The following is a 24,559-nucleotide window of genomic DNA, read 5'->3' on the forward strand; positions in this document are numbered from 1 at the left end:
TGATCCACTGGCTCCTGCTGAGCCTCGGTTTCCCCTCCAACAAAGGTCCAGAACATTAGGCTCATCCCCCAGGGCTCCCATGGGGATGACACAAGGCTGACTCCTGAGCTAAACAGTCCCTTAGGGATTACCCAGTCCCAGCACATTCCCTCAGTCAGGGAAACTGAGGCTCAGAAATGGGGAGGAACTTGCCCAAAGACCCACAACAGGCATGGGCCAGGATTTCAGCTGGCCGCCCAGTCCAGTTCCCTAACAGATCCACTAACCCCTACCACCCACCACGGGAGGCCCACGTACTAGCTGGATGTACCGTATCCTTTGGTTCGGGTAAAGCCAACAGACACGGCCACCACCAGGGCAGGCAGACCTGGGGGAGTGGGGGCGCCAGAGTGAGACGGCTGCTGGTCTTCAGGGACCCCTTGTTCTCCCAGACTCCCAGCCCAGCTGACCCCTGTGCCCAGAGAGCTGGGCCAGGGCCAAAGCTGAACCTCTCTGGCTGCCCCTGCCCACCAAGGCCCAGCAGCAGAGTCCAGCACTGGCCCTGCTCACCCCAGCCCAGGCAGAGGAAGCGCTTGCGAACGAGGCGGGTGCGCATCCGCCCAATGACAGCCAGGTAGGACTGCCAGGCCTCGGTAAGCACCCAGCAAAAGGAGGAGAGAAAGAAGAAGTGCAGGAAGGCAGCCGTCATGGTGCACACGCCCTGCAGGGAGAGGGAATGGGAGGGAGTGGCCCTGAGCAGCCGCCAGGGCAGGAGGCGCCGGGCTTCCCACGCCCGCTGCTGGGCGCTGCCACAGCCGCCCACCTGAGCCCCACCCCCCACAGAGCCCTGCCAGGCTCCCCCGCCTTCCTGCACCCACACACAGCACGACACGGGCCTGGTGACACACACACAGCACTCGGCATCTAGGGAGGCGGGTGGGCAGGCCGCCCACGCACAGACGCGGCTGGCAGGGAGGGGGACAGACATGAGCACCTGCCACATCACAGCCGGGCAGGCCCCGTGCCTGGCGCTGTGCAGAGAAGGCCAAGGGGGCATAGGGAACAGTCTGCACAGGTCATCCACAGGTAGGTGGCAAAGGAGGCCTCACTCGGGCTCCCACACGCTCACAGACACGAGGAGGCCCAATGCCACCTGCCCAAAACACACCCGGCGCTCAGCTCACACACACATTTGCTGATGTTCACAGACGTTCCTCACTTGAGTACACACCCCCTCTCCAACGTCTTCACATGCGGTCTCACACACTATTTCATACACACTCTAATCTCAGCATGGGGCACGCACACGCCACCACTGATGGACATACAAGCAAACACACACACTGCGCTCTCCACCCTCACCCCTCCACCCTCCACCCTGCTCACACCCTGGCAGCCCTGGAAGCCTGCACCTGCCTTGCTCAGCACCCGGGACTGGCCCACGAGGATCAGGATGTTGGATGCCAAGATGGAGAGGCAAAAGTTCAGCAAGATGATGGAGCGCTCAGATTTTATGAACCTGCCGGGGCACAGCAGGCAGAGACAGAGGCGCTGGCTGCCCTACCCGACCTGGTGTGGCTGGCCACCTCCTGCGCCCCTCCCCCCTCACCAGCCACCAGAGCCAGGTGTCAGACCTACCTCCAAAAGGCGGCATAGATGGCGAGCAGAGTGAGCAGTGCCATGCACGACACCGCACAGCCGATCACCAGGGGGACCGAGGGGGAGCCCGCCAGCTCCAGGGTCTGGAGAAGATGGGCAGACGGTCAGATGGGCAGACGGTCAGATGGGTAGATGGTCAGATGGGTTGCTGGGAGAGGGGAGCTGCAGGGGTGCCCCGTTCCTTCATCTACCACAGACTGGCATACCCATAGGCAGAAGGGCAACACCTTCTAGATGTTGTACTCATGCATGCACAGAACAGACCCAGGTATCCATGTGGACACATATTTACGCTCAGTCACCTGCACTCTTCCACACACCCAGACACACACATGTGCACACACACACACAACTGGCCACTGCTGCATACCCCCAGGCAAATATCATTGCTGTCAGCACAATCCCAGGGACACAGACTTCCACGTGCAATCCCACAAGTGCACCTGCAGATGCACATTCAGGATCACCCAGGTGCCTGCCAACACCATCACTGATGGCTGCTGGAAGCCCAGGGCCTCCTCCCTTGTCCAGCCCAGGCACCTCTGTTCCACTCACCAGGTCCTTGGGCGGCTGGGCCAGCACAGCAAAGGTGGACAGGTGCTGGCACTGGCAGCGGGTGTGAGCTGCCTGGGTCTCCAGGGTCTGGCAATTTTCAGTGTCCCAGTCTCCTGAGCTGGCATCTCTTGGGTAGGGGAGAGATTCAGTGAGCCCCAGGCCAGCTACATGGCCTTGCCCCCAGTCCTGGCCACTGCCCAAGGACAGGCTAAATCCACACTAAGGCCACATCCACGAGGCAACAGCAGGGAGGCCCAGGATATGTTCTTGACCCCTTAGGCTAGGATGGCACCAAAAATCCCTCTTGCCTTTCAGGCAGGAGACCCCTTTCTGACAAGGGGCCCTAGGGCTGCTCCCTTCCTCACCCAGAGGAGCCACCCAACTCACGCTCTGGAGTAGTCCCAGCTGGCGCAATGGGGATCCGTGGTGCCCTAGGGAGCAGAAGACATGAGTGCAGTCTAAAGAGGGAAGCTCACCACACCCCACCACTGCCCATGCCATGGGGGCCACAGCACCTCCTACACAGGTCCAAGGTTCAGCCCACCATCAGGGACAGAGTGCGTCCCACCAGGCAGGCCTCTGGCCACCCAGGTTGGGGTGCACCCAGGGTTTCTGCGTGGATCTCCACTCACATTGATGATGTAGGAGAGCTCCACAGTGATGAGGGGCTCGGCTGGAGGCTGGGTAGGGGGGCGCACAGTCACTGTCATCACCCGCGATGTGACGGCCAGTGGGGGCCTGGGGGACAGGTACTGAAGTCAGCTCCTGCCAGCGGGTGCCAGCCCCCATCAGAAACCCTGAAGCCGCTTTGGATTGGGGGGGCAGAGGTTTCCAGGGAGCCAAGACCTAGGGGAAGGCCTAGCTCAGTGGGGTCCAGGACCTCGGGTGAGGTCTAGAGCTCTGTCCATCACGCCCTGGGTGGCAGCCCAGCCTCTGGGAGCAGCATGGATATATTTGAGAAGCACGTATCCAGAGCCAGGCAAGGGGTTCCTGAAGGCGGAGGAGGCTGCCGTGGATCTCTGCAGCCAGCACTGGCTCAGTCCTCCTTCCCTTACCTGGGCCTTCCTGGACCCTCAGCAGCCCCATCCACCCATCCCCAGGACTCACCTGGGGGGCGGCAGGATGAGGCCAAGGGTGCGGTAGAGCACAGCACCAATCACAAAGTAGGAGGACTCATCGGGGTCTGCTGGGAGGAGGCGCTGGTGGGAGTGGCCCGGGCCAGGGGGCACCGTTCCTGGGCCCCTCCCCCTGCCAGGGCTGCCTGCTGCCCCAGATGTGGCTGGCTTCCCTGGGGAGGAGAGGCTGAGCACCTCCTTGGGCAGGAAGAGGCGGTCCTCTGAGTGCCGCACCCAGTCCTTCATGCCCCGGCGGCCCCGCATGGGGAACGTGATGTCGCTGGACACAGCTGAGACGGGCTCTCGCTGAATGCTGATCACTGCAGTGGGAGAAGGGTGGGCAGAGACAGACAGGGGGCAGAGGAAAAGGGTGGCAGACCAGGGGAAGAGATAGATGTAAGGGAAACACGTACCAGGAAAGGAAGATGAGGACACCGAAGTTGGTACAAACACAGAGACAGAGAGATGTACACAGAGAAACAGACCACACAGAGAAGAAGGAGAGGGTGGAACGTGGAGAGAAAGACACAAATATGGGGTTAGGTAGAGGAAAGATGGAACCTCCTGAGTTCTGGCACATTCAGGACCCCCTCCCCTGCCTGCCTCCTTCTACCTAGATTGTCCGTGACAATCAGAGAGCTCTGGAAGGCCTTGAGAGCATCGCCCACCAGGTGAATGAAGTCCTCCACGACACGGAGCAGGTGCACAGAGCCAGGGGACACCTGGGGACAGAGAGTGTGTAAGGGTCCAAGGCAGGGTGGGTCACGGGAGGAGAAGCTGGCAGCTGTGCCCCGCACCTGCTGAGCATCGTCCCACTTCTCCTTGTTTTCCGCATCCACCATGAAGCTCACCACCTGGAAGAAGCGCTGGGGAGAGAGCAATGAGTGGCAGGGGGTCCTAGCCCCAGGGAACAGGGGGTTTCCCCCACTACAGCCAAACTTGCTGCCTCTGCAGCAGACTCTGCCTAGGGGCCTGGCCTCCCCCTTCAGTCTGGGCCTTCTCCACCCTCCGCCCTCCTTCCTCCTAGGCGGTACCTGCACATCATCAGCTGAGGGCACGTAGGTGGCCCTCTTAAAGGTGTCAGTGACATTCCTCAGAATGTCCACAGAGAAGAGCAGGTCCCCACTATAGTAGGTGCGCCGGGCCAGTAGCTCCTGCAGGCTGCGCACCACCTGTGACATGCCCTCGCCCGCCAGCATGCGCTGCCCCTTGGCCAGGTGCTCCCTAAGCTGTAGGTGATGAGGGGGCCACAGTCACTGAAGTGTCAGGAGCTGGAACCAGACCCTGGCCCATCCCACTCCAGTCCACCCACTGCTTGCATCCACGGGGAAAGAAAGGGGGAAAGGGTCAAAGAGGCTCAAAGGGGCGCACAGGGGAGACAGAATCCGAGAAAGAGACTCATAAAGACAGAGAGAATCCCAAAGGGTACTTTAAAAAAGACTGAAATAGAAACACCTAGAGAAAAAAAGGTGTTCAGATGTACATATGAAAGATATAAGCACAGTATGGGAACAGGGTACCTCCCCATCCCAAAGGGGTCATGTGTAATGAGTGTGTATGTGTGGGCGCGTGCGCGCGCACACACACACAGTCTTTCTCTCTTTCTCTCTCTCACTCTCTCTCAACACAAGCTCTAAATGCATTCACACAATTAATACCCAGTTACAGTCAAACGTGTACACATATTTGCTGACACTGCTCTTACCCTATGACTGGCCCTGGGCTGGGCGCTGGGGACACAAAACTAAATTCAATGTTTCCCCTGCCTTCCAGGAGGCCCCAGTCTAGCAGCACACACAGATACTTGGATGAGCACCTAATGACTGAGGAGCTCATTCTGCAGGAGTGCAGAGGTAGGCACCAGGGATAAAAGAAGACACTTGAGAGTCAGGCCTTGAGGTATGAGTAGGAGTTTGCCAGACAAGGAGAGGCACAGCCAGGCAGAAGTGGGCACAGCATATGCCAAGGCACGTGGGAATGAGTGAGAATCACGCTCCCTCCACCCCTTAGCAGAGTCTGAGACAGATTCTGCGGTGCCCCAGCCCAGCAGGGCGCACTCACTGACAGATACAGGTAGCGGTACTCATGGGAGATGCAGCGAGCAAAGCTGGGCAGCCCCCAGTATGCCACGCCTTGGGCACTGAGGAGACAGCGGCGGCTGGCAGACCCTGCAGGGCAATAGGACAGAGGTCTGGGCATGGGCACTGAGCTCTCACCCACACTCCTCCACACCTCAGAGAGGCTGGGGGTGCAGAAGGGGGGCAATGAGAAGGGGGGCAATGAGAATGAACGGGGAAAGCCACCTGCCCCTTACCTGAGGCGTTCGGGGGGCACTTGTTGTAGATGATCTCACCAGCAGCTGCCTTCTTCCACGTCATCAGCATCACGTACTCATCCCTGCACATCTCGTGGAAGGCTGTGGGTGCAGGAGTAAGGCTCAGCTGGGCCCGTACATGGGGCCCCCAGCCCCCAGGGTCATTAGGGCAGTACCTGGACACCTCTTCTCACTACAAGGCTTCACCTCCTCTCCGGTGCCCTCGCAGGGGTAGCCCTGCGTGCCCGTGGCCTGGCACATGCGAAAGCGGCGCTGCCAGCCTGTGTCACACGTCTTAGAGCACAGGCTCCATGCATTCCATGGCCCCCACTTGCTATCAGTGGCTGTGGGAGAGGGGAGGCATGAGTGGGCCCAAGTGCCCCCATGGCCAGAGCTGCCACCTGCCACCCCTGGGCCAAGCACTCACCCGGGCACTCGAGGTTGCTGCACTCCCGGGTGTCAGTGAGGGCACCCGTGCATGTGGCCCAGGCTGGGCCTGCCACACTGCACTTCCGGCTGCGCTGCTGGGTCCCATTGGCACAGGACGTGGAACATGGGCCCCAGGGACCCCATTCTAGCCACTGGCCTTCCACTGCATGGGGAGACACAAGCAGGGGTGGCTGTTGAGCAGGATGTGTGAGGGCTGGTGGTGTGGAGCACCAGAGGGAGACCCAGAGCCTGCTAGGCATTCAGATTTGAGCCAGGCCAGACCCACTGGAGTGGGGAGGGGAGGGGGTTATGAGGGAGGCTGGAGTGAGCAGGTAGTGCCTGGGCCTCATGCTGCCTGCCTGCCACCAGTTCCAGAAATACAGGACATCTCTCCTCTTAGCACCAGGCACAACTCACTTCTGGCTAAGGGAAGGGGCTGCAGGGGTGTCTTCTGATCTTTGCCAGTACTTCAGCCGAACTTTGTGTCCTCTCACAGTCCAGCTGGCCATGCACCAAAATGCAAGGGCAGCCCACGACTTGGAGAAACAGTGGTCCCCTTTTGATGGAGTCACAGGGTACTAACTCAAGTCAGGGCTAGGGGGTCACCTCGCACACAGGCAGGCATACTTCTCCAGTCTCCCCATGCTTGGTCAAAGTTTACGGGGCTCCCAGGGGCAGGTCACTGGACCTGATTGCCTCCCCAGGTCTCCCAACCCCCCACCGGGCTGGCCAGCGCCCTCATGGAAGCCCACGGGCGCTACTGACCCGGGCAGGCAGCCATACTGCAGAGCTTAGTCTGCAGCTCGGGACCCTCGCAGGCCTTGCCGCCGTGCTGGGGGGGCACGCAGGTCCGCATCCGGCTCCGGGACCCCCGCCCGCAGCTGCGGGAGCACAGGCTCCAGGACCCCCACTCCTCCCACACGCCGTGCACTGCAAGGAAGCACGTGGCCGGTGGCTGGGCGGCACCATGGCCCCGCCCACCACCAGAGCCTGCCCATCCGCCCACCAATCAGGAGCTCCGCAGCTCTGCGGCTGCTCCTCATTGGCTCTGCCCCGGGTTCTGTTGACAGGGGGATCTCCCAGGGCCCCACCAAGGCACGACCCTTCGAAGGGATGTGCAAGACCAAGGCTTCTGGTCCTAATTCACATAGCATAGCCCCTGTGGACGCCTGGACAAGGAGGCCAGGACCAACAGAGGAGGAGAACCAGGGGTCCTCTCCTGAGGGCACAGGAAAATTCAGGAAAGGACCCAGGATCCACGCCATTCCACCCCTCCCCACCCCACCCCTAGACCCAGAGCCTCAATACAACACAGCAGTCCGGGGGCAAGAGAAGTGCCCTTCCCAGCCCCAAGCGCATAGACACACAAATAAACATGAACCTCTACACAGACACCGACACACCGAGCTCACACTCTGGAACACAGCTTTGCCCCAGGGCTTTGCAAACTCCTGCCACACCCCCAGGTACCAAGAGCCCTTCCCAGGTAGGCCCTGCTCTAAATCCACAATACCACTGGCATGGCCTAGGCCCCACTTCACCCCCTCAGGGAGCAAGGAGCAGGACTGGCTGAGGCTGCCCTGCCCTTACTGTCTCAAGCAAGCACATGCATTTCCTTAACAACTACACACTCAACTGAGGGAGGCTTGGGGGAGGCTCCCTGGAGAGGGGGAGTCCAAAGGAGGGAGGGGAAGGTCAGGGAAGTGGTATTTGTCTTAGATCTTGAAGGACAGGCTGAATTTGAATAGCCAAGGTGGGGGAGGAAGGATAGGACAAGAATCAGCAAATGCAGGGAGGTGGGAAAGTGCGCAAGCTACCGATATGGCCAGAGCGGAGTGGGTAAAAACATGAGCCTTGGTTACCAGGATGCAGGCATTGGGGGAATGATGTGCCCAGAACCGGACCCAGTAGCATGGGCCCTGGTCTGATCCATCTGTGCCCCCAGTGCCCTGCGCCAGGCTGGCATGGTGCACAGTTGGGCATGGTGTGGGGAGCAGCCACATTTATTGAATGAAAGGAGGAGGCAACCAACCATTTTGGAGATTAATCTGCCCGAGTCCCAAGCAGGACCTAACCCTGCAGGCAGATGGGGTGGGGAGGAGGATGGGCCTACCTGGGCAGGTGGCTGAATTGTTGCAGGGCCGGGTCTCCCGCAGGGGCCCGCTGCACAGGGTCCCATAGGGGGAGGACACGCAGGAGCGGGTCCGCACCTGCAGACCCTGCCCACACGTCAGGGAACACACGCTCCACGGGGACCACTCCTCAGCCGCCGGGTCGCCTACGAGAGAGGGACAGCGTCGGCGGCAGGGGGCACCTCCCAAGCACTCAGTCTCATAGGGATAGGGGGAGCGGCAGTAAGGTGGGGGCAGGCATCAGAGGGATCCTCCTACCCTGACCCCAAGTAACAGACTCTTCAGGAGGCCACCCAGCCCTTCCCACAAGCTTCATGTGGCACAGATGCGACTGAACTCTAGGACAGAGACAGACAGGCACACACCAAGCACACACGCCACCAGACACACACAGTCGGGCCCCCGCCGCAGAGGAAGGGAGGCGGGCCCGAGTTACCTGTCTGTGCCATGTATAGCCCAGGCTCATCTGCAGACCTCGGCCACTGGGTTTTCACTTTCGGTTCCTCTTCCGGCTCCTCACCTGGAACACGGAGGTGGTGGCAGGGGCTCAGCAAAGGCCAGCTAGGTCCTGCCACAGTGGCACAGTGAAGGCAGCCTTGCCTGCCCTCCACCTGAGGGCCTGGAACCAACTGCATGATGCTCTCTCAGGATCACATCCTGCCCTCTGTCCCACCACTATTGTTTCAGACAAGGAAACTTAGGTTCAGAAGGCTACACAGGACTAGCCCCTGGCCTCACAGTCATCTTTTCCACCTCTTGCCTCAGCCAGATGTGGGGGAGATTTAAGGGGCACGGCCACCCACATGAAAAAGCTCTGGGAACGCTTCTGTGCCAAGTGCGGCCCATACCCCTCTCCTTTAGTCCTCTCACTGGAAAGAAGAACCATCATCTCTGTTTACAGATAAGGAAACTGAGGGCTAGAAAGGGGAAGTGCCTTGTCCACGAGCACACAGCTGCATTTGCTCCTCCACTGGACTGACTTCTAGGGACTGAAGAAACATCCAAGCTGAGCTGCGGCAACCCTGACCCCGAGCCTATCTCTGAGATACAGTTCATGCTCCTCAAGCAGCACTGGACTATGACCTGGAGGCACAGGTCAGAATGCCACCCCATGAGACCCAAGGGGCCTAGGGCAGGTGCCCACATGCAATAGACCTTTCTCCTGCCGGCCCTGAGGCCAGGAGAGCAGCAGGTGCTTGCGGAGGCCAGGCTACCTTCACCCTGGCCTCACCAGGCTCTCAGCTGTCCTGATTTATGTGTCTGGTCTAGGCCTTGGAAGCACTACTAGCCCTGGTGGCTTCCATTCTCCAAAGCCTGGCCCTCCTGCACAGACATGAGCTCACCAGGGCCCTCTCTCACAATGGGGTGTCAGGGAGGGGCAGACATGGGCGCAGAAGGGAAAGGCCCAGCAGCCTCTGCATGAGCAGGTGGGACTGGAAGAGCCTTTGAGGATGGGCTCACCCCATGCTGTCCCCAGAGTATTAGGTGCTCCTCTCCCCCACCTCCAGGCTCCTTCCTAATCCTAAAAGCCGGCAGCACGTGACAGGCGCTCTGAGTGTGAAGAGAGCCACCAGGGCTGCCTCTTCCTGCCCCCTGCTGCCCAGCCCAGGCACAGCAGCTGAGAGGAAGCTCTTTCTCACCAAGCATGAGGAGCTGCCACCCTGAGCAAACCCGCTGCCTGGGGGCTCGGAACTGCCATCCAGCTCAGCCTCTGGTCTCATCCACTCTGGGGCCTTTCCCTCCACGTCAGTCACCAGCCCCAGGGCCTGAGCCACACGGTCCCTGAAATTTCTCCATCTCTGAAACCTGCACTCCCAGAAGAGCTTTGGAGTGAGTTAACCCTGGATCCCAAATGGGGTGTTGACACTGACCAGCTGCGTGGCCTCAGGCAGGTCTCTTCACCTCTCTGACCCTGCTTTATCCTCCGGAGAACAACATTCATTATACTCTGTCCCCAGGACTCGTGAGGACCCCCTGCCAGGAGGGCCCTGAACCCCTCAGCCCCCTGCTTGGCACACGGCAAGAACTCAGAAGACAGTCGCTCTCGTTTATTTTTATCATCTCCCTTCTCTTCACAGCCTCCACCCCTTCCAGCCCCTCGTGTGCTACCCGAGCCTACTCCCTCTGAATAGCATCTGCAGTTCCACTTGGCCCCTGCCTCTCTTGGGACCACAGAGGAGGTGGCAGGGCCAGGCGTGCCAGCTCCTCGATCCCCTCCCCCAGCCTTCCGTCATGCCCGCTCAGCCGTCCCCAGCCCTGGAGCCTTGTGACAAGCTACCCTCTCCACGCCCACCCCCAGGCTGCTGAAGAAATCTACGCTGTGCCAACTGGCACCGTGACAGCTTCAGGGGCTCCACATCCGCTGGGCACCCGGGGCTTCTCAGTGGCCCTTCTTGGCTCCATTCCCTCCTCATTCCCCACCGCGGCCATACTGCACCTTGTCCTCTCTCCTCAAGCCCATCTCTGCCCACTCTCTCAGCGATGACCTCGACATCGGGAGCCCCCAACTTCTTGCCCAGCCTCTCCAACTACCAACTTCCCTGCAGCCCTTCTCCCCACAAAGGCCAGCTCTGTGGCCTGGGCCTGCATCCCCCTCCTCCTGCCTTCAGGAGGGCTCCACCCATTATCCCCTCTCGTCAGCATCCATCAGCATTCTCCCCTTGCAGCAGCCCAGGAACGGATCCAGGCCTCCTCCCTTCTTGGACAGGCCCTGCTCTGACCCTCTGCTTCCCTCCACCATCAGTGACTGGTCCGCAGCCGGCACTCTGGTTTTTCACCTGACACACCACTTCCTGGCTCAAATGTCACCTCCCCTGTTAATCCACTGCAGTCTGGCTTCTGCCCACATCTCTCTGCTGAACGTGCTCTTGATAAAGTCATCAGCGCCCTCCGTGTTGCTAAATCCTGTGGACACTTTGCAGACCTGGTCTTGCTTCACCCCTCAGCAGCATTTGGTCCTGTTGACTCGTCCTGCCTTGAAGCACTCTCCTGGTTTCCCACCTCTCTAGCTACTCTGTCCCCATCTCCTTGAGTGGTCTATTTTCCTGCTGTTTCCCATATCAGGAGTCCATGCTTTGTCCTGTTTTCACTGCAAGCGCTCCCCGCAGGCTTAATTAACCCCCTCTGAACCAATGCTCCCAAATCATCATCCCCCGGCCCTGCCTTTGCTGTGCTCCACTCCTGGATATCCTCCTGCCTCCTGAGCAGTTCTCCTGACCATCAAATTCAGCATGTCCAAGAGGCCCACCCTCTCCTCTCAAACTTCTACCTGCTTGTTCCCCCACCCTCTTTGCCTAGAAAACTCCTACTTGACCTTCAAAACCCACCTCAAATGACTTCTCATCTATGGAGACTTCCATATTGTCAACTCCCGAGGCAGAGTCGGCCACCCGCTCTTCTGTGTGCCCTCTCATCACAGATGGGTCCATCTTTTGACTGTCAGAAATATCCCCCAATCTCTACCATAAGCCCGCTGAGGGAAGGCTGAGTCCTCTCCTCCACCCCCAGGGAATGCCAGCACAAAACTCAGCCCAGCGAAATACCAAGAAATAAGCACCAATGAATACATTGTTCCCAGTTTCCCCCACAGTGGGGCTCACGGGGAATGGTCATTTGTAATCCTGACTCCCCATGCAAAGTATGAGCTCCTTCCCATAGCACCAGCATTCAGATTTGATATGCCAGCCTGCATCAAAGGGACCACTAAGACAGGCTCAAAGACACGGCTTCTGGCCCCAATTTATTCACAAACACTTTGGAGGTGCAAATCCAGCTGAGAGTCCTCCCATCCAGCTCCTGTGTGGGCTTCCTGCCCATCTACCAGTCTGGCATCCAGTGCCCACCAAATGTGGACACGTGAGAGACCAGCCTGACCTGCTTGTCGGGGACTCACACCGCTTCCTGTGGTCCCTGCTCCTCTTCTGACCGCTCACGGACCATCTGCTGGCCAGCCCCACAATGTCACAGGAGGGGCAGGGTGAGCAGGGAGCAGGTGGCGGTCAGTGGTTTCCAGAATCCACCCTATTTGAGAATCAGAACATGTCCGAGGTTCAGCTTTTGGATCCCTTTTCTGGCCTCCTGAGCTGGGCCAGAGAGGGGAAGGTACAAGCCCAGGGCCACACAACCAGGCCCTACACTGCCCGCCCCTCCATTCCCACCCATCCCACTCAGAGGAGAGGACAGGCCAGCAATTTATCCCCACACAGGGGAGGCTGGTTCTCCCTGGACGGGGAAGAAGACAGGTAAGAGCAGAGGTATCATTTACTGAAACACACGCTTAGGCAGCACACACTGTGTGCAGGCCCCAGCCAGCCCTGAGGCCAGAACAGGGCAAGCCACGAGGAAGCTGAGCCAGGCAGGGTCCGAGAGGACAGGAGGGGCCCCCAGAAGGGACGTGAGTACCCCGAGAACTCCCGAGTGTTCCACCCAGTGAGCTCAGCGGCTTGTGGGCCAGGTGCCCCAAGGCCTGCAGTCCTGCAATCTATCAGCTTTCCCATCGGGTTGCCAGTCATGGGCACAGATGTGCTGCCTGGGACAGGCTTCCTCACTCGACCACCTGATGACCTCATAACTGTTCTGTTCTGAATAAGGAAACGTTTACTAAACAACTCCTACACGCCAGTCACTATGCACTCGGCATCACCCCATTTCATCCTCATCAGGGCTGGTTTCCCCCATTTTACTAAAGAGAAAGAAGGCTCCAAGGTCTCACATTGGAGAGAGCCTGAGGTGGGATTCAAACCCAGGCCTGCCTGACTCCAGAGGCTGTGCTTTTTCCACTGTGCTGCACTGGCTCTGACAAAATGCCACTCAACTTGGACCTCCTTGGAGACACCTTCCCTAATTTGCATGGGACCCCAAGTCACTCCCTGCCTCCGTCTAAGCCCCTAGTCCTCGCCCCTCTTATCCTGTTTTCATGCTACTGTCTAATTGCTCCTTTGCACACCTGCTCCCCTTTCCCCTGACGTGAGCCTGATTCTCCTCTGTGTAACCTCCAAAGTGAGCCTTGGGGATCCCAGCCTCAACCACAGCACTCCCAGCTGAGGAAATCTTCAGTGGCTCCTCCACTGCTACAGCCAGTGTGAAACTCTGAGCCTGGCATGCTCTGGCCCCTGCTGACCTGTCCAATCCTGGTTCCCTCACCCCACTGGGCAGCCAAACACACTGCAAACCCGTATGGACCTGTGGGAAGGGCACAGATTCTGGAGCCAGACACATGTGGGTTTGATTGACAGCTCTGCCACCGTCTTGCTGTGTACCCTTGGGAAAGGCACCTCACCTCTCTGAGCTTCAGATTCTTCAACTGAAGGTAAGGAGGACGCTTCCTACCACATAGCTTCATTGTGAGAATTCAGTGAAACCAGAGATGTGGACTGCCTGGAGCACAATCCACTCTCAATGAAAAGGAGATGTCAGCTGAATGCGGTGGCTCACCCCTGCAGTCTCAGCACTTTGGGAGGCCGAGGAGAGTGGATTGTTTGAGCCCAGGAATTCAAGATTACCCTTGGAAACATGGTGAAACCTCATCTTTACAAAGAAATACAAAAAAATTAGCTGGGCTTGGTGGCATGTGCCTGTAGTCCCAGCTAGTTGGGAAGCTGAGGTGGGAGGATTGTTTGAGGCCATGAGTTCGAGGCTGCAGTAAGCCATGATTGTGCCACTGCACTCCAGTCTGGAAGACAGAGGAGGCCCTGTCTCAGAAAAAGAAAGAAAGAAAAAGAACAAAAAAGAAAAAGAAAAGGAGATATCACCCCTTTTCATTATCCCTAGAATGTACAAATGCTTTCCTCCCTCCACACATCTACTAACACTATTCCCTGCCCTTGAAATACCCTTCCCTCTATTGTAATCTGCCAAAATCAATCTACATGTCAGTTGCCACCTCCTCCAGGAAGCCTTCCTAGACTGACAATAGCGGGGTTTGGATATGTTGGTCCCCTTTTCTATGGCCTAGTCCCCAGGTCACCTTCTTCTATAGCTGTGAGGATCCTGGGCTCATCCCTTCTGTGGTCCCTGAGGAGGGGTCTCAGTCTCCCATGCCACTCTCTTGCCCAGAGGGCCTAGCTTCTGGGAAGACAGCCATTCAGCAAACATGGGCCAGATATTGCTGGGAGTTCCTCCACCCCAACCACACAGAGGACCCTCTTGCCTCACCCCTGGTGCCAGCAGGCGGGGTGAGCACAGGCTCTTTGCCACTTGCACAGGACTGCAGATACCTACTATGCTGTGCTTCACAGACCCCGTCCCCCAAACTCCACACAGTCCTGTGCCCTCAGCCTACTATGGTATGAATGTGTTAAAAATAACCACAATAATCATCACTTCCACGGGGAGAGAGCGCTGTGATTTACAAAGCAATCGTCCCTTCCCGGGGCTCCCTGCTTCCTCCCTGAGGCTGGCCCCAGAGCCCTGACCAGGAGCTGACTGATCCCCCTGACATATGCTCTGTCATGTCCCTCCATGGCACCCCATCCCCAGCAGTGCTTCTTGTACCCCACAGTGTATCAGAATCACAGGGCGCAGTGGGGGAAAGAGATGGCTTTTGAAAGGCACAGGCGCCACCCCTGCAGTCCAGTGAAACTGGGTACCCCTATGAGATCATGTACCTAGCCAGAATGCCAGACCCCTGCCTCCAATAATTCTTCCTCCCCAGGCTGCTGACCTATCTACTCAGCCTCCCATCAGAGATAGCTGGGTCCCTGCCACCTCCCCCATGTGGCCAGAAGCTCCTCGAGAGCAGGGATCGTGTCTGACTCAGCCTGCTTCCCCCGCGACGCCCAGTTTCTTGCTGCCATAAAGCCCTTGGCCAAGAGGATGAGGCCCCAGTGTCCTGGGATGGCAGTCAATGTCCTGGCCCCATCTCCCTCCATTAGGGCTACCATCCAGCACCTCCAGTCTCTTTATAGCTCCTACCCCCAGCGTGGTTCACACCTCCACGCCCTTGCACAGGCTGTTTCCTCTACCTCAAAAGCCCTTCCTCCTGAGAGCTTCCCCAAAGCATGGGGCGGAAGATGACTTGGGGTGGCTCACAAATGTGCCATTAAATAACACTGGATCCTAGGCTGAGGCTATCAGGCTCTCCCAGGTCTCTTCATCAGTTTGTATGGGATAGTCTGGTTTGTGCCTGTTGTCCTGATGTAATTGATGGTACCCACCTCTTCCCCTTCATAACCTCAGATGTGCCATAGTTTAGATGATAAATTACATGGTCACTTTAATCCTTCCAACTGCATGAGAAATAAAGCCTGTGCAGTCCCAGACTTTAACACATCCCCAATGTGTGCTAATTCCTCTCTCTAACAAACGGAGAGGTAGGAAAAGCATCTAGCTAGAAGTTAATAATGGCGCTTTGTTTTCACTGTGGTTGTTTCTTTGGATATCTTCTATTTCAGATAAATGATACTCTTTCCATTTAAGATATGAAACTTATTTTTAATATATTAAATTTTAAAAATGATACGATTGAAAGAGAAATTTCACAGGCTAGTGAATTCCTATTCATTCCTTAAAACCCAACTCCAAATCACCTTTACACTACCGTCCTCCCCTCTCTTCCTCTTCCTCTTCCTTTGACATCTGGCAGGGTCACAATCGTACCTATTACACTAAATTATGATGACCCAGCTACTACTTTGTTAGGCATCTACCACGTGCCAGGCACTGAGCACTTACTCTCATCCTCTCACTGAACCCACCCCACAGCTCTGTGGAATAGCTGTCACTACCCTTGCTTTACAAGTGATGAAATAGGGGTGAAGGAACTTATCAACAGTCACTCAGCTAGTCAGTGGTATGGTCCGGAACTGAACCCAGACTGGGCAACTTCAGTCTGTGGCCTTGACCACCACTGTCCTAGTTAGTGCTCTCTCTCCCCCACCAGCGGGCAGACAGGCAGACAGTGTGCCCAGCTCACCTCCTATCTCATTCAGAGCCAGCCCTAGGCCTGGCACAAACTCCACTCTGATAAAGACATGAAGATGTGTGTGAGGCATTGGCTGGAACTCAGTCCCTGCTGAGATGTCTGGGGACGTCTGGGCCCCACTCCCCAGCCTACGATAGAGAACACAGAGCTCCCCCAGCACAGATCTGGGCTGGAAGGACCTTCCAGGAAACACCACCACCGTGTGTGCTGGGTCTCCCCGCCCCCACTCTGCCTCCTCACTGCCTGAGCCTCCAACAGGCAGGGAAGGTCCCCACTTCCTGCTGCCAGACCAGGATGGCCAAAAGAGAGCAGCAGGGTCTGAGCGCTGGGAAGGAAATGCCAGTCTCAGGACAGGGCTGGGCAAATCAGAAGCAGCTTCCTAGAGGGGACAGGGCTTGAGCAGTGCTTAGAAGGAGGCGGGAGTTCTGGAAAACCAAGGGCAAAGACCATTCCAGGGGAGGAGTCTCGGTTGAAAGCGTCAGGGAAAATTTGAAAGAAGGCTGAAAAGCAGGTGTTAGCTAAGTCCCTGGTGGGCCTTGAACACCAGGCTGAGGAGTTTGGGTAACACTGGGGATTCGCTGGGGACTGGATCAGGGAGTGACACACAGATAACTGGGGGTTCTGAGGCCCCAAGATGGGCAGCACCTCGACCAAGTCACAGAGCAGCAGTGGCAGGGTGGGGGTTTGAGCCCACTCTTGCCTCCCAGGAGACCCCAGGTTCACCTGGTGGCCACACCCCAAGAATGGAGCCTGGTGATGGGGAGGGCAAGCCTGCAGCAAGCAGCCAGGGGCAGGCCAATGCCCACAGGGGAGGTAGGGATTGTGGCCAAGGAGAGAGGCGTGCATGAGGTGGGGTTCTTTCTCCCAAGTGTCACTGGGCACAGCCATTCCCACTGCCCAATGCCTCCTCAGGATTAGAGGGTCAGTGGGCAGGAACTGCAGGCTGGCACCAGCCCTCAGGAGCTGAGCTCTGCAGCTAGCACTACCTCTGCAGCCCACCTTCCAGCCCTGGCCTCAGCCAGCCTCCGTGTCAGTCCTCCACCAAGCTCCTTCCTGCCTGCCTTTCTTTTCTTCCTTTCCCCCCACTTAACAGATTGCGGCAGCAAGATGGCACAAATTTATGGCTCAACTCACCAAAAATAACAAGAGATCTATCAAAGGCAGTTTGCGTGAAATTAACAGGCGCCTGTACCCTCTTGTCAAACTCACTCGGCTCTGAGGCATCCCAGGCACTCCGCCCAGTCACTGCCCACCAGCCCCCAGCCCAGTGCTCTTCCGGTACCAGCCCAAGCCCACCCTGCTAGGCCTTGCTGTGGATCCCCCTCAGCGGTGTCCCAGAGTGGATGAACACAGCTTCCCTGCCCTGGTGCCTGGGAGAGGGGCCAGGACAAGGGTCTCACCCTTCCTGTTCACTACCATCCCCACGAATCTTGCTCTCAGTCTGGCAGCTGCAGGTGCCAGTCCATTCTCCTGCAGCCCAGTGGGGAGGAGACAAGGGAAGGAATGGAGGGGACCAAAGGCTTGGCAAAGGTGGCGCTGCCACAAGGCACAGACGGTGCCATGGACTCTCAGACATGCCCTGACATGTGGAATAAACAGTCATGTGCCCGCTGTGTCTCGCACCAGAAAGGTTGGGCAGGAGGGAGGAGATGGCAGAATAGAAGAACTTCCTGCCTGCCAAGGGAGGGGAAGGGGCTGTGCCAGCCCAGCTCTGGGCACCAGTGTGCCATGTGAGCCCCCTTATGACAGCTGATGCCACACCATCCCATGCCAACTCCCTACAGGGGCCCTCCCTGAAAAGCAACCCCAAGGAAACATGCCAAGTAGGACAAGGGGCAAGAGCAGAGGTCAGGCTTGGGAACAGCTGGGAGCCCTAGCTCAGGGCTCCCTGCTCAAAGAGACACCTGGCCTCATGCCCAGGAATAATCAGGCATCCAATCTCCACCCATCTCTAGCCCCAGAGGCTTCTGCAGAGGTTCTGATGATGGTGCCTTTCCCATCGCCGGCCCTCTCTGATCCCCAAAGACACCCCAGCTACCAACCAATTCCTGCTTCCGGCTTCAACCAAGCCCAGCTGGCTGCTCCTGGCTCTGTGCTCCACATGGCAGCCTGCCCAGATGGTGCCCGCCCATGAGGGCAGAGCCTTGCTCCGTCCACTGCAGATCACTGGGCCGATGGACCGCAGGGAAAGCCAGACAAAAGAACCCGCCTGCAGCTAAGCACGATGGGGGAGACCCCCACAGAGTGACAGGCAGTGGTGGCCATGCAGGAAGAGCCATAAACCTCCTGATATACGCCTGGCGTTCTCCGCCGATGTTCAACAAAGAAGCGAAATTCAATTTCTTCCTACAGGCACTAAATCCCAGGCCAGCCTCCAGGGCCTGTAACCTGCCCGCGGCCTGGCTGTCACTCGGACGGCTTCATTGACCGCCGTTAGAGGCCAAGCTAGCCTGGGAGACAGGCCACAGCAAGGACACTGGGCACTTGCCGTGGATGGGCACGATGCCAGATGTCTCATTGGAGAGGCCAAGAAGGCCCCCATCCAAAGTACTGGGTCAGGCTACTTTCAAGATAACTACCCCCTCTAGTTAATTCAGGGATACCTCCCCATTCTACAAAGAAATCATTGCCCACCATAAATAAAGGGATCAACTCAAGGTAACAGTCAAAGGTAGAGGCCAACTCCAGGGCTCTAGCCAGCAAAGCAGGGCTGGGGACAGGCTGCACTCCTCCAGTGCTCCTAGCAGCCCTCACACGATACTCCGTCTCCTTGTAAACACTCTCCCAGTGAAATCCAGATGCCCTTTCCATCCTCTATCCCTGCATCCTTGATCCTCATGATAGGCCAGCACCTGTTATACCAAATGGGGAAACTGAGGCCCAGAGAGAGGAGAGGCCTCCCTGTCGGTACCAGAGCTGCAGAACAGACCCCAGACCTGCCTCCTTCCCATCCCCATGTCATCAGTCCCTGTTCCCTTCAGGTCTCCTGGTCAGTCCCCGGCCCAGCACTGTTCAGCGGGCACACAGGATCCAGCTGAGGCCCTCAGGCCCTTGAAGCTGCAGGAAGCAGGGTCTGCAGAAGGCAGCCGTGGCTGAGGGAGTTGGGGTGGGAGTGGGAGCAGGCAGGACTCAAGGGCTCGCAGAGCTTTTGCCCAGTCAGCAGGAAGCTCTAGCAGCTGGCGGCCTCAGTCCCAGAAGACATGGGCCCTGAGGGGGGAGACAAGGGACACTGGGAGCTGAGCCAGCCCAACCCTCCAAGGCAGCCTGGAAGCTCAGGCCTCTTCACCTAGGCACACTCTTCCTTGCCTCTCTCTGCCCTGACCCTGGGGCAACTGCCAAAACTCACTGACCTGTGTGGACAGGAATGCATCCCTGTTCCCTGCCTACTGCAGCCTCCAGGCAAACTTGTCAACTTGCAGCACCAGGGCCTGCCACGATCACTCCCAGCCTTGGGCCTTTGTGCACGCTTCTTCCTCTGCTTACAATGCCCTCATCTCACTTCTGCTTGTCCTTCAGGTCTCTGTTCCTGCATTACTTCCTTCAGGGAGCCTCTCCTGCCTGCCCAGTTAGGAGGTCCCTCCCTGGGTTTATATATCACCCTGCATTATCTGATCTGTGCCCCCATTCTTCTAGCCAGTCTGCAAACTCTTCAAGAGTGAGGTCTTACTGCCATGCATTTTGGTGACTGCAACATTTGGTCAAGGCTCAGCAGAAGGGTGACATCAGTGAACAGCTACATGCATGGCCAAGGATCTGCCAGGATGGACACCAAGGACACTGTCAGCCCCTGCAGACCCCGCCCCACCCAGGCCCTGCTCAGACTCACCGTATCTCATCTCGGTTGTGAATAGATCATTGCTGCTCCCCGAGTGCAAATCGGCCTCAGCAGGTGGGGCTGGGCCCCCGGGCACCAGGGCATTGGACAGGGTGTGGGCAGCAGGAGGGCCTGGAGATGTGGTGGTGGCGGAGCCGGCCCCCGCCTCTCCAGGGCAGCTGCAGCCTGGCTGAGCAAAGCCGCAGGCCCTGCCGGCAGCGCGGCCACACTCCTCACTCCAGCGGCAGAGCACACCACAGGTGAACTGGCTGGAGTTGTTGTTGTTGATGAGCAAGACCTCGACAAAGCGGAAGGCTAGGGCAGCAGGCGCCAGCAGGCGCGGGGCCTCGGAGGGCTCAGCCGACAGGCACAGCTGCACAAAGTTCTTGTCGAAGTGCAGGAACGTAAAGGGGCCCGAGCCGCTGCACAGCTCCAACCCCGCTGCCGCCTCCGCCTCCTCCTCCTCTGGCCGCCCCACCTCTGACGCCGCCTGGGGCACTGCCTCCTCCGGGCTAGGCCGCAGGCAGGTAAAGTTGACCAGGTAGTGGTCCAGGGGCAGCAGGCGGGGGGCAAAGTGTGCGCACACCTGCTCCTGGCGGTTGAAGCGCAGGTAGAGGGAGTACTTGGTGGGGTCAGGGTTCTCCAGGGTCCAGGAGCAGCCCGAGGCGATGGTAGGAAAGAGGTCCTGCAGCGAGAAGGCCCCGTAGAGCACACCCGAGGCCAGGGCAGAGCAGGCACTGGGGGCGGGGTCGAAGGCGGCGGCCAGGCGCAGGGACAGAATCACAGACAGTAAGAGGGGACAGGCTGGGGTCATCCTATGTCCCTTGCCCTGTGGAGAGAGACAGTGGTCAGTGGGCCCCCAGCACAGCCAGCATGGGCTCTGAACCCCCTATGGTGAGCTGTGGAGTGGGCCTCATAGTTCAGACCATGGTCTTTGGAGGAGTGTCACCCAGGTCCACCTGTGTGAACTTAGACAAGGGACTTGACCTCTCTGAGCCTCAGTTTCCTTACCTGTAAAATGGACCAATGATAGTACCTATCTCACAGGTTTCCTACAAGGGTAAAATGAGATAAGTAAGGGAAAGGACTTGGGAGAGTGCCTGGAATCTTGTGAACCCTGAAGAAATAGTAGCTGTTGTTGCCATTGTTCTGTTTCCTCAGAGTCAGCCCATCAACTACAAGCATATTTGCCTGACATTCAGATCCAAGCCCCAGCCCCACCATCCAACCTGTATTCTCCATAACTGTTGCTCTCAGTCCCAGTGTGTCATGATCAGCTGTGAGGCATGTCACACGTAACCTGTGGTAATTGTCAAAGCGGTGATGTTTGACTACGATTTGCTTTTTTATAAATTAGAGCAATTTGAGGTTATTCCTGGAACAATGTCATTCTCACTTGCTTTACTGAGAGGGAGAGAAAGGGGCGGAGTTACAGCCAGTGTGCCAGGAACTGCGCACAACCTGAGCCATGCCCACAGGAGCGCACTGTCAGTGTGGATGTCATGTGTATCACTGCCGTGGATTTCCTGGTTGGAACAAGGGGGAGAGGCACCAAGCAAGGGGACTTTGGGCTTGAGCCCCAACCCAGCCAGCCGCCTGCTGGCTGGGTGACCCTCATGAATCTCAGTTTTCTCGTCCGTAAAATGGGAGCAGAAATTCCCCCTCTTACTTCCCTCTTTCCCTCCAGCTCCATGGGATTATCTTCCAAGGTCTGGTTCAGGGCCTGCTACCCCCTGCCCTGTGAAGCCACCAGCCAGTCACGACCTCTCTCCTATACTATTTCCCTAAGACTAGCTCATTCAGCTCATGGGTCTTCCAGTTCCTAAGAGTGGGGACCCGAACTTGTTGATTTCTACCTTCCCTTAAAGTGCTGCACCAAGCTGAGCTCCCAACAGGTGTGAATGTACTCCAGGTGTGGGTGGGCACCTAGGACCCAAGCCCTACCCCTACAGACACACAGAGCAGTCAGGCTAGAGTGGGTAACGGCTGAGGATGGGGAGAGTTGCAGGTGCCCTCCCACCCATCAGGCCAGGGCTGTGTCACTGCCCACAGCCTGCCCAGCCTCTATCCAACTGCCCAGAAAATGGAACCTAGTGCGTGGTCTGAATCAGCCCCACTTCCAATCCTACCCCCCAAGTAATCCACACGGCCTCCCTCCTCCATGCCACAGGATCACTCACAGCACTGCACAGGCCCCTAGAGCCCAGCTGGTCCACATCAGAGGAGAAAAGATGGGGCTAGGAAAAGGGAGACAACCCGCTCCAGATCACACAAAGGTGGCCAGAGGGGACTCAAGCCCAGGATCTGAGGCCCAGCCCAGGCCCTTCTTATTCCACCAGTAGCCTCTGCTCCTTCCCTGTGCTTGCTGCTCAGGCTTCAGGCCAGATGGAGCAGCTATTAGCTCTGGGGACTGAATCAGAAATACAAGACAATTCACAGGTACGGCTAGATTTTCCCAAGACACAGTTGCTCCCAGGGAACAGACTTCCCCTTGGGTCTTTAGGAGTATCAACACTGGGCAGAGGGGGGACAGGATTTAGAACCCTAACTTTCCAGTCCCTGTGCAGCAGCCATGGAGCTCCCCACTGCCTCAGATGCCACATCCCCTCGTGCTATACCTCCAAGCCAGGCCCAAGCAAGCATCTGCCCCTCCCAGTCATACAGGGACTGGTGGAGTAGCTCCAGGAAGACCTACTCACTGCAAAGGAGCCACCCCACCCTCCTCCCAAGACCCGCATGGAGTTATTCGGCAGAAGCCAGACAGGCTGTGCCTCTGCCCCCACCCACCCACCCTCCTCCTCAGAGCTGAAAAAGGGATGAGACCTCTGGTCTTTCCCACCCTACATCATGCCTGTCCCAAACTGCTCAGCCCGCCCCACCTGCTGCAGCACTAGCAAAGCCAGCGGCTGATGATGAGTGACATCCAATCCCCCTGCTGCCCCCAATTATTTTTAAGCAGGCTGCAAAATTCAGGCCATGGCTGCTGCTCAGTGGAGGGGAGGTGGGGGCTCATTATAACCACCTCCCCTCCCCCACTTACAGCAGCTCAGGGAACCTCCCCTCACACACACACCAACACATGTGGGTTTGAACACCCTTGTGCCCTGAGGACACACCAAAGCATGAGTGCACAGACGTTCACAGGAGTTCTGCATACGAACGGATACATATGCACACGGACATGCAGACAGACAGGTGAAACCCACAGATTCATGCTGTCATGTGCACTCAGGAGTGAACACGCACACACAGGGGTGTAGAGGCTCACACGTGTACACATGCACAGAGGTGCACACGCATTCTCAAGTGAGAACATACATGAGTATCTGGCCCTCTGAGGCTCGGCATATGACAGCTAAGTGTCAGGCAGGATCCTCTGCGGGGCCTTCCTTTGCGTGTCTGAAGCTGGGGCTCCCTCCCCTACCCCGCTCCTGGGCTGCTGCTCCCTACTCCACAGCCCCGCCCCATCAAGAAGCACAAGGTCCACATCCTTCACAGCCACAGGCTGGCTTCTCCAGAACGGAGCCACTTTTAACCCAACCCAAACCCCCCCCCCCCTCAGTCTCCTTCAGACACCTTCACGCTCATTCTGGGATTTCATCCTGGACATGCGCGACCCTCACTGTGTCGGCTGCGGCATAAGACCTTTTGGGGCACCTTTTTATATCACTTCCCATCATTCAAAATAAGGCAAAGACCCAATTCCAAGCTGGGTCACAGACAGCCACTGGTTCATTAAAGACCCTCCCGCCTGTGTGTAGCCAGGCCTGTCCTCCTGGGAGCACTGACAACCCAGAGGCCTCTCCCTGAGCCACCCTGGGAAGGGGACCTAGAAGGATGATCCTTGTCTCCACAGGCAGCCCAAGTGGCTCTTAGTCATGATTAACCTCCCTGAGCCTCAGTTTCCCTCTCTGTGCAATGCAGACCGTGAGCCTTGCCCTCAGGATGGCAGACACCTCATCAGCCTCCCAACAAGTTCCCAACACAGAGCCTGGCCCACAGCCCTGTCTCCTCTCCGTCTATTCAGGACCTCATAAACGCTATCCTCTTGCCTGCTGAGTACAGGGCACTGCCTCTGGGAAGGCTCTTTGGGTTGAACCCTAAGTGGCTTGGCTACCTCCAAACCCAGGAAGACCACAGACCAATCCCTGCACAAGAGTTAGAGAGGAGAGGTACTAAGGTCAGCTCTGAGGAAGAACTTCCTGGGCCAGAGGTGGCTGATAGGAGGATCAAAAGGCCTCCTCCCTGAGAGATGGGTGAGGAGCTGACTGGAGTAGTCTCCCCCTCACTTTTAACTCTACCCAAGACCCCTCCTCTAGGGGGCTGGGGGCTGCCTTCACCACATGCCCCTGACCCCAGCAAGCCCAAGAATCCCACTCTGCCCAAACGCACTCAATCCCCTTTCTTTCAACCCCTCAGGGCTCCCCAGCTTCCCTTCTGCACCAATAAAGGAATTCAAGGCTTTCGGCAGCTGAAAGGGCCAAGGCAAGACTATGGGGTAAGGGGCAGAGCAGCAAGAGAGGGGTGTCTCAGGGCCAGGGCCGGTCGGGGATTCCCGGGATGACTCCCATTTGACGCTGGGTGGCGGGGGAGGGGCGAGCCGGGGGAGGGGGCGCGGTGATGCGCACATCCGTCGCGTTT

General features: G+C 57.8%; 1 protein-coding gene across 10 annotated transcripts in view; it reads right to left on the reverse strand.

The window, feature by feature from the left end:
* Positions 1-24,559, reverse strand: part of ADGRB2 (adhesion G protein-coupled receptor B2) — a 36,929-nt gene that overhangs the window by 8,955 nt on the left and 3,415 nt on the right. For 2 of the 10 annotated variants that reach the window (XM_009203653.3, XM_017959161.2), the window contains exons 2-20: positions 19,931-20,747; positions 8,620-8,703; positions 8,165-8,329; positions 6,817-6,981; positions 6,050-6,214; positions 5,799-5,966; positions 5,623-5,724; positions 5,370-5,476; positions 4,343-4,537; positions 4,106-4,174; positions 3,922-4,030; positions 3,301-3,628; positions 2,826-2,931; positions 2,581-2,624; positions 2,194-2,320; positions 1,618-1,721; positions 1,396-1,498; positions 550-700; positions 298-367 (exon numbers count right to left, since the gene is read on the reverse strand). In XM_009203653.3, the coding sequence (XP_009201917.1) occupies positions 298-367; positions 550-700; positions 1,396-1,498; positions 1,618-1,721; positions 2,194-2,320; positions 2,581-2,624; positions 2,826-2,931; positions 3,301-3,628; positions 3,922-4,030; positions 4,106-4,174; positions 4,343-4,537; positions 5,370-5,476; positions 5,623-5,724; positions 5,799-5,966; positions 6,050-6,214; positions 6,817-6,981; positions 8,165-8,329; positions 8,620-8,703; positions 19,931-20,732 (3,164 nt within the window). In that variant the 5' untranslated portion in view covers positions 20,733-20,747. Of the gene's footprint in view, positions 1-297; positions 368-549; positions 701-1,395; positions 1,499-1,617; positions 1,722-2,193; positions 2,321-2,580; positions 2,625-2,825; positions 2,932-3,300; positions 3,629-3,921; positions 4,031-4,105; positions 4,175-4,342; positions 4,538-5,369; positions 5,477-5,622; positions 5,725-5,798; positions 5,967-6,049; positions 6,215-6,816; positions 6,982-8,164; positions 8,330-8,619; positions 8,704-19,930; positions 20,748-24,559 lie in introns of those variants that run through there. The other 8 variants (XM_017959162.2, XM_017959157.2, XM_009203687.3 and 5 more) reach the window with 5 other exon arrangements.

The sequence above is a fragment of the Papio anubis genome, chromosome 1 (genome assembly GCF_008728515.1).
Source record: "Papio anubis isolate 15944 chromosome 1, Panubis1.0, whole genome shotgun sequence".
Classification (NCBI taxonomy): Eukaryota; Metazoa; Chordata; class Mammalia; order Primates; family Cercopithecidae; genus Papio; species Papio anubis.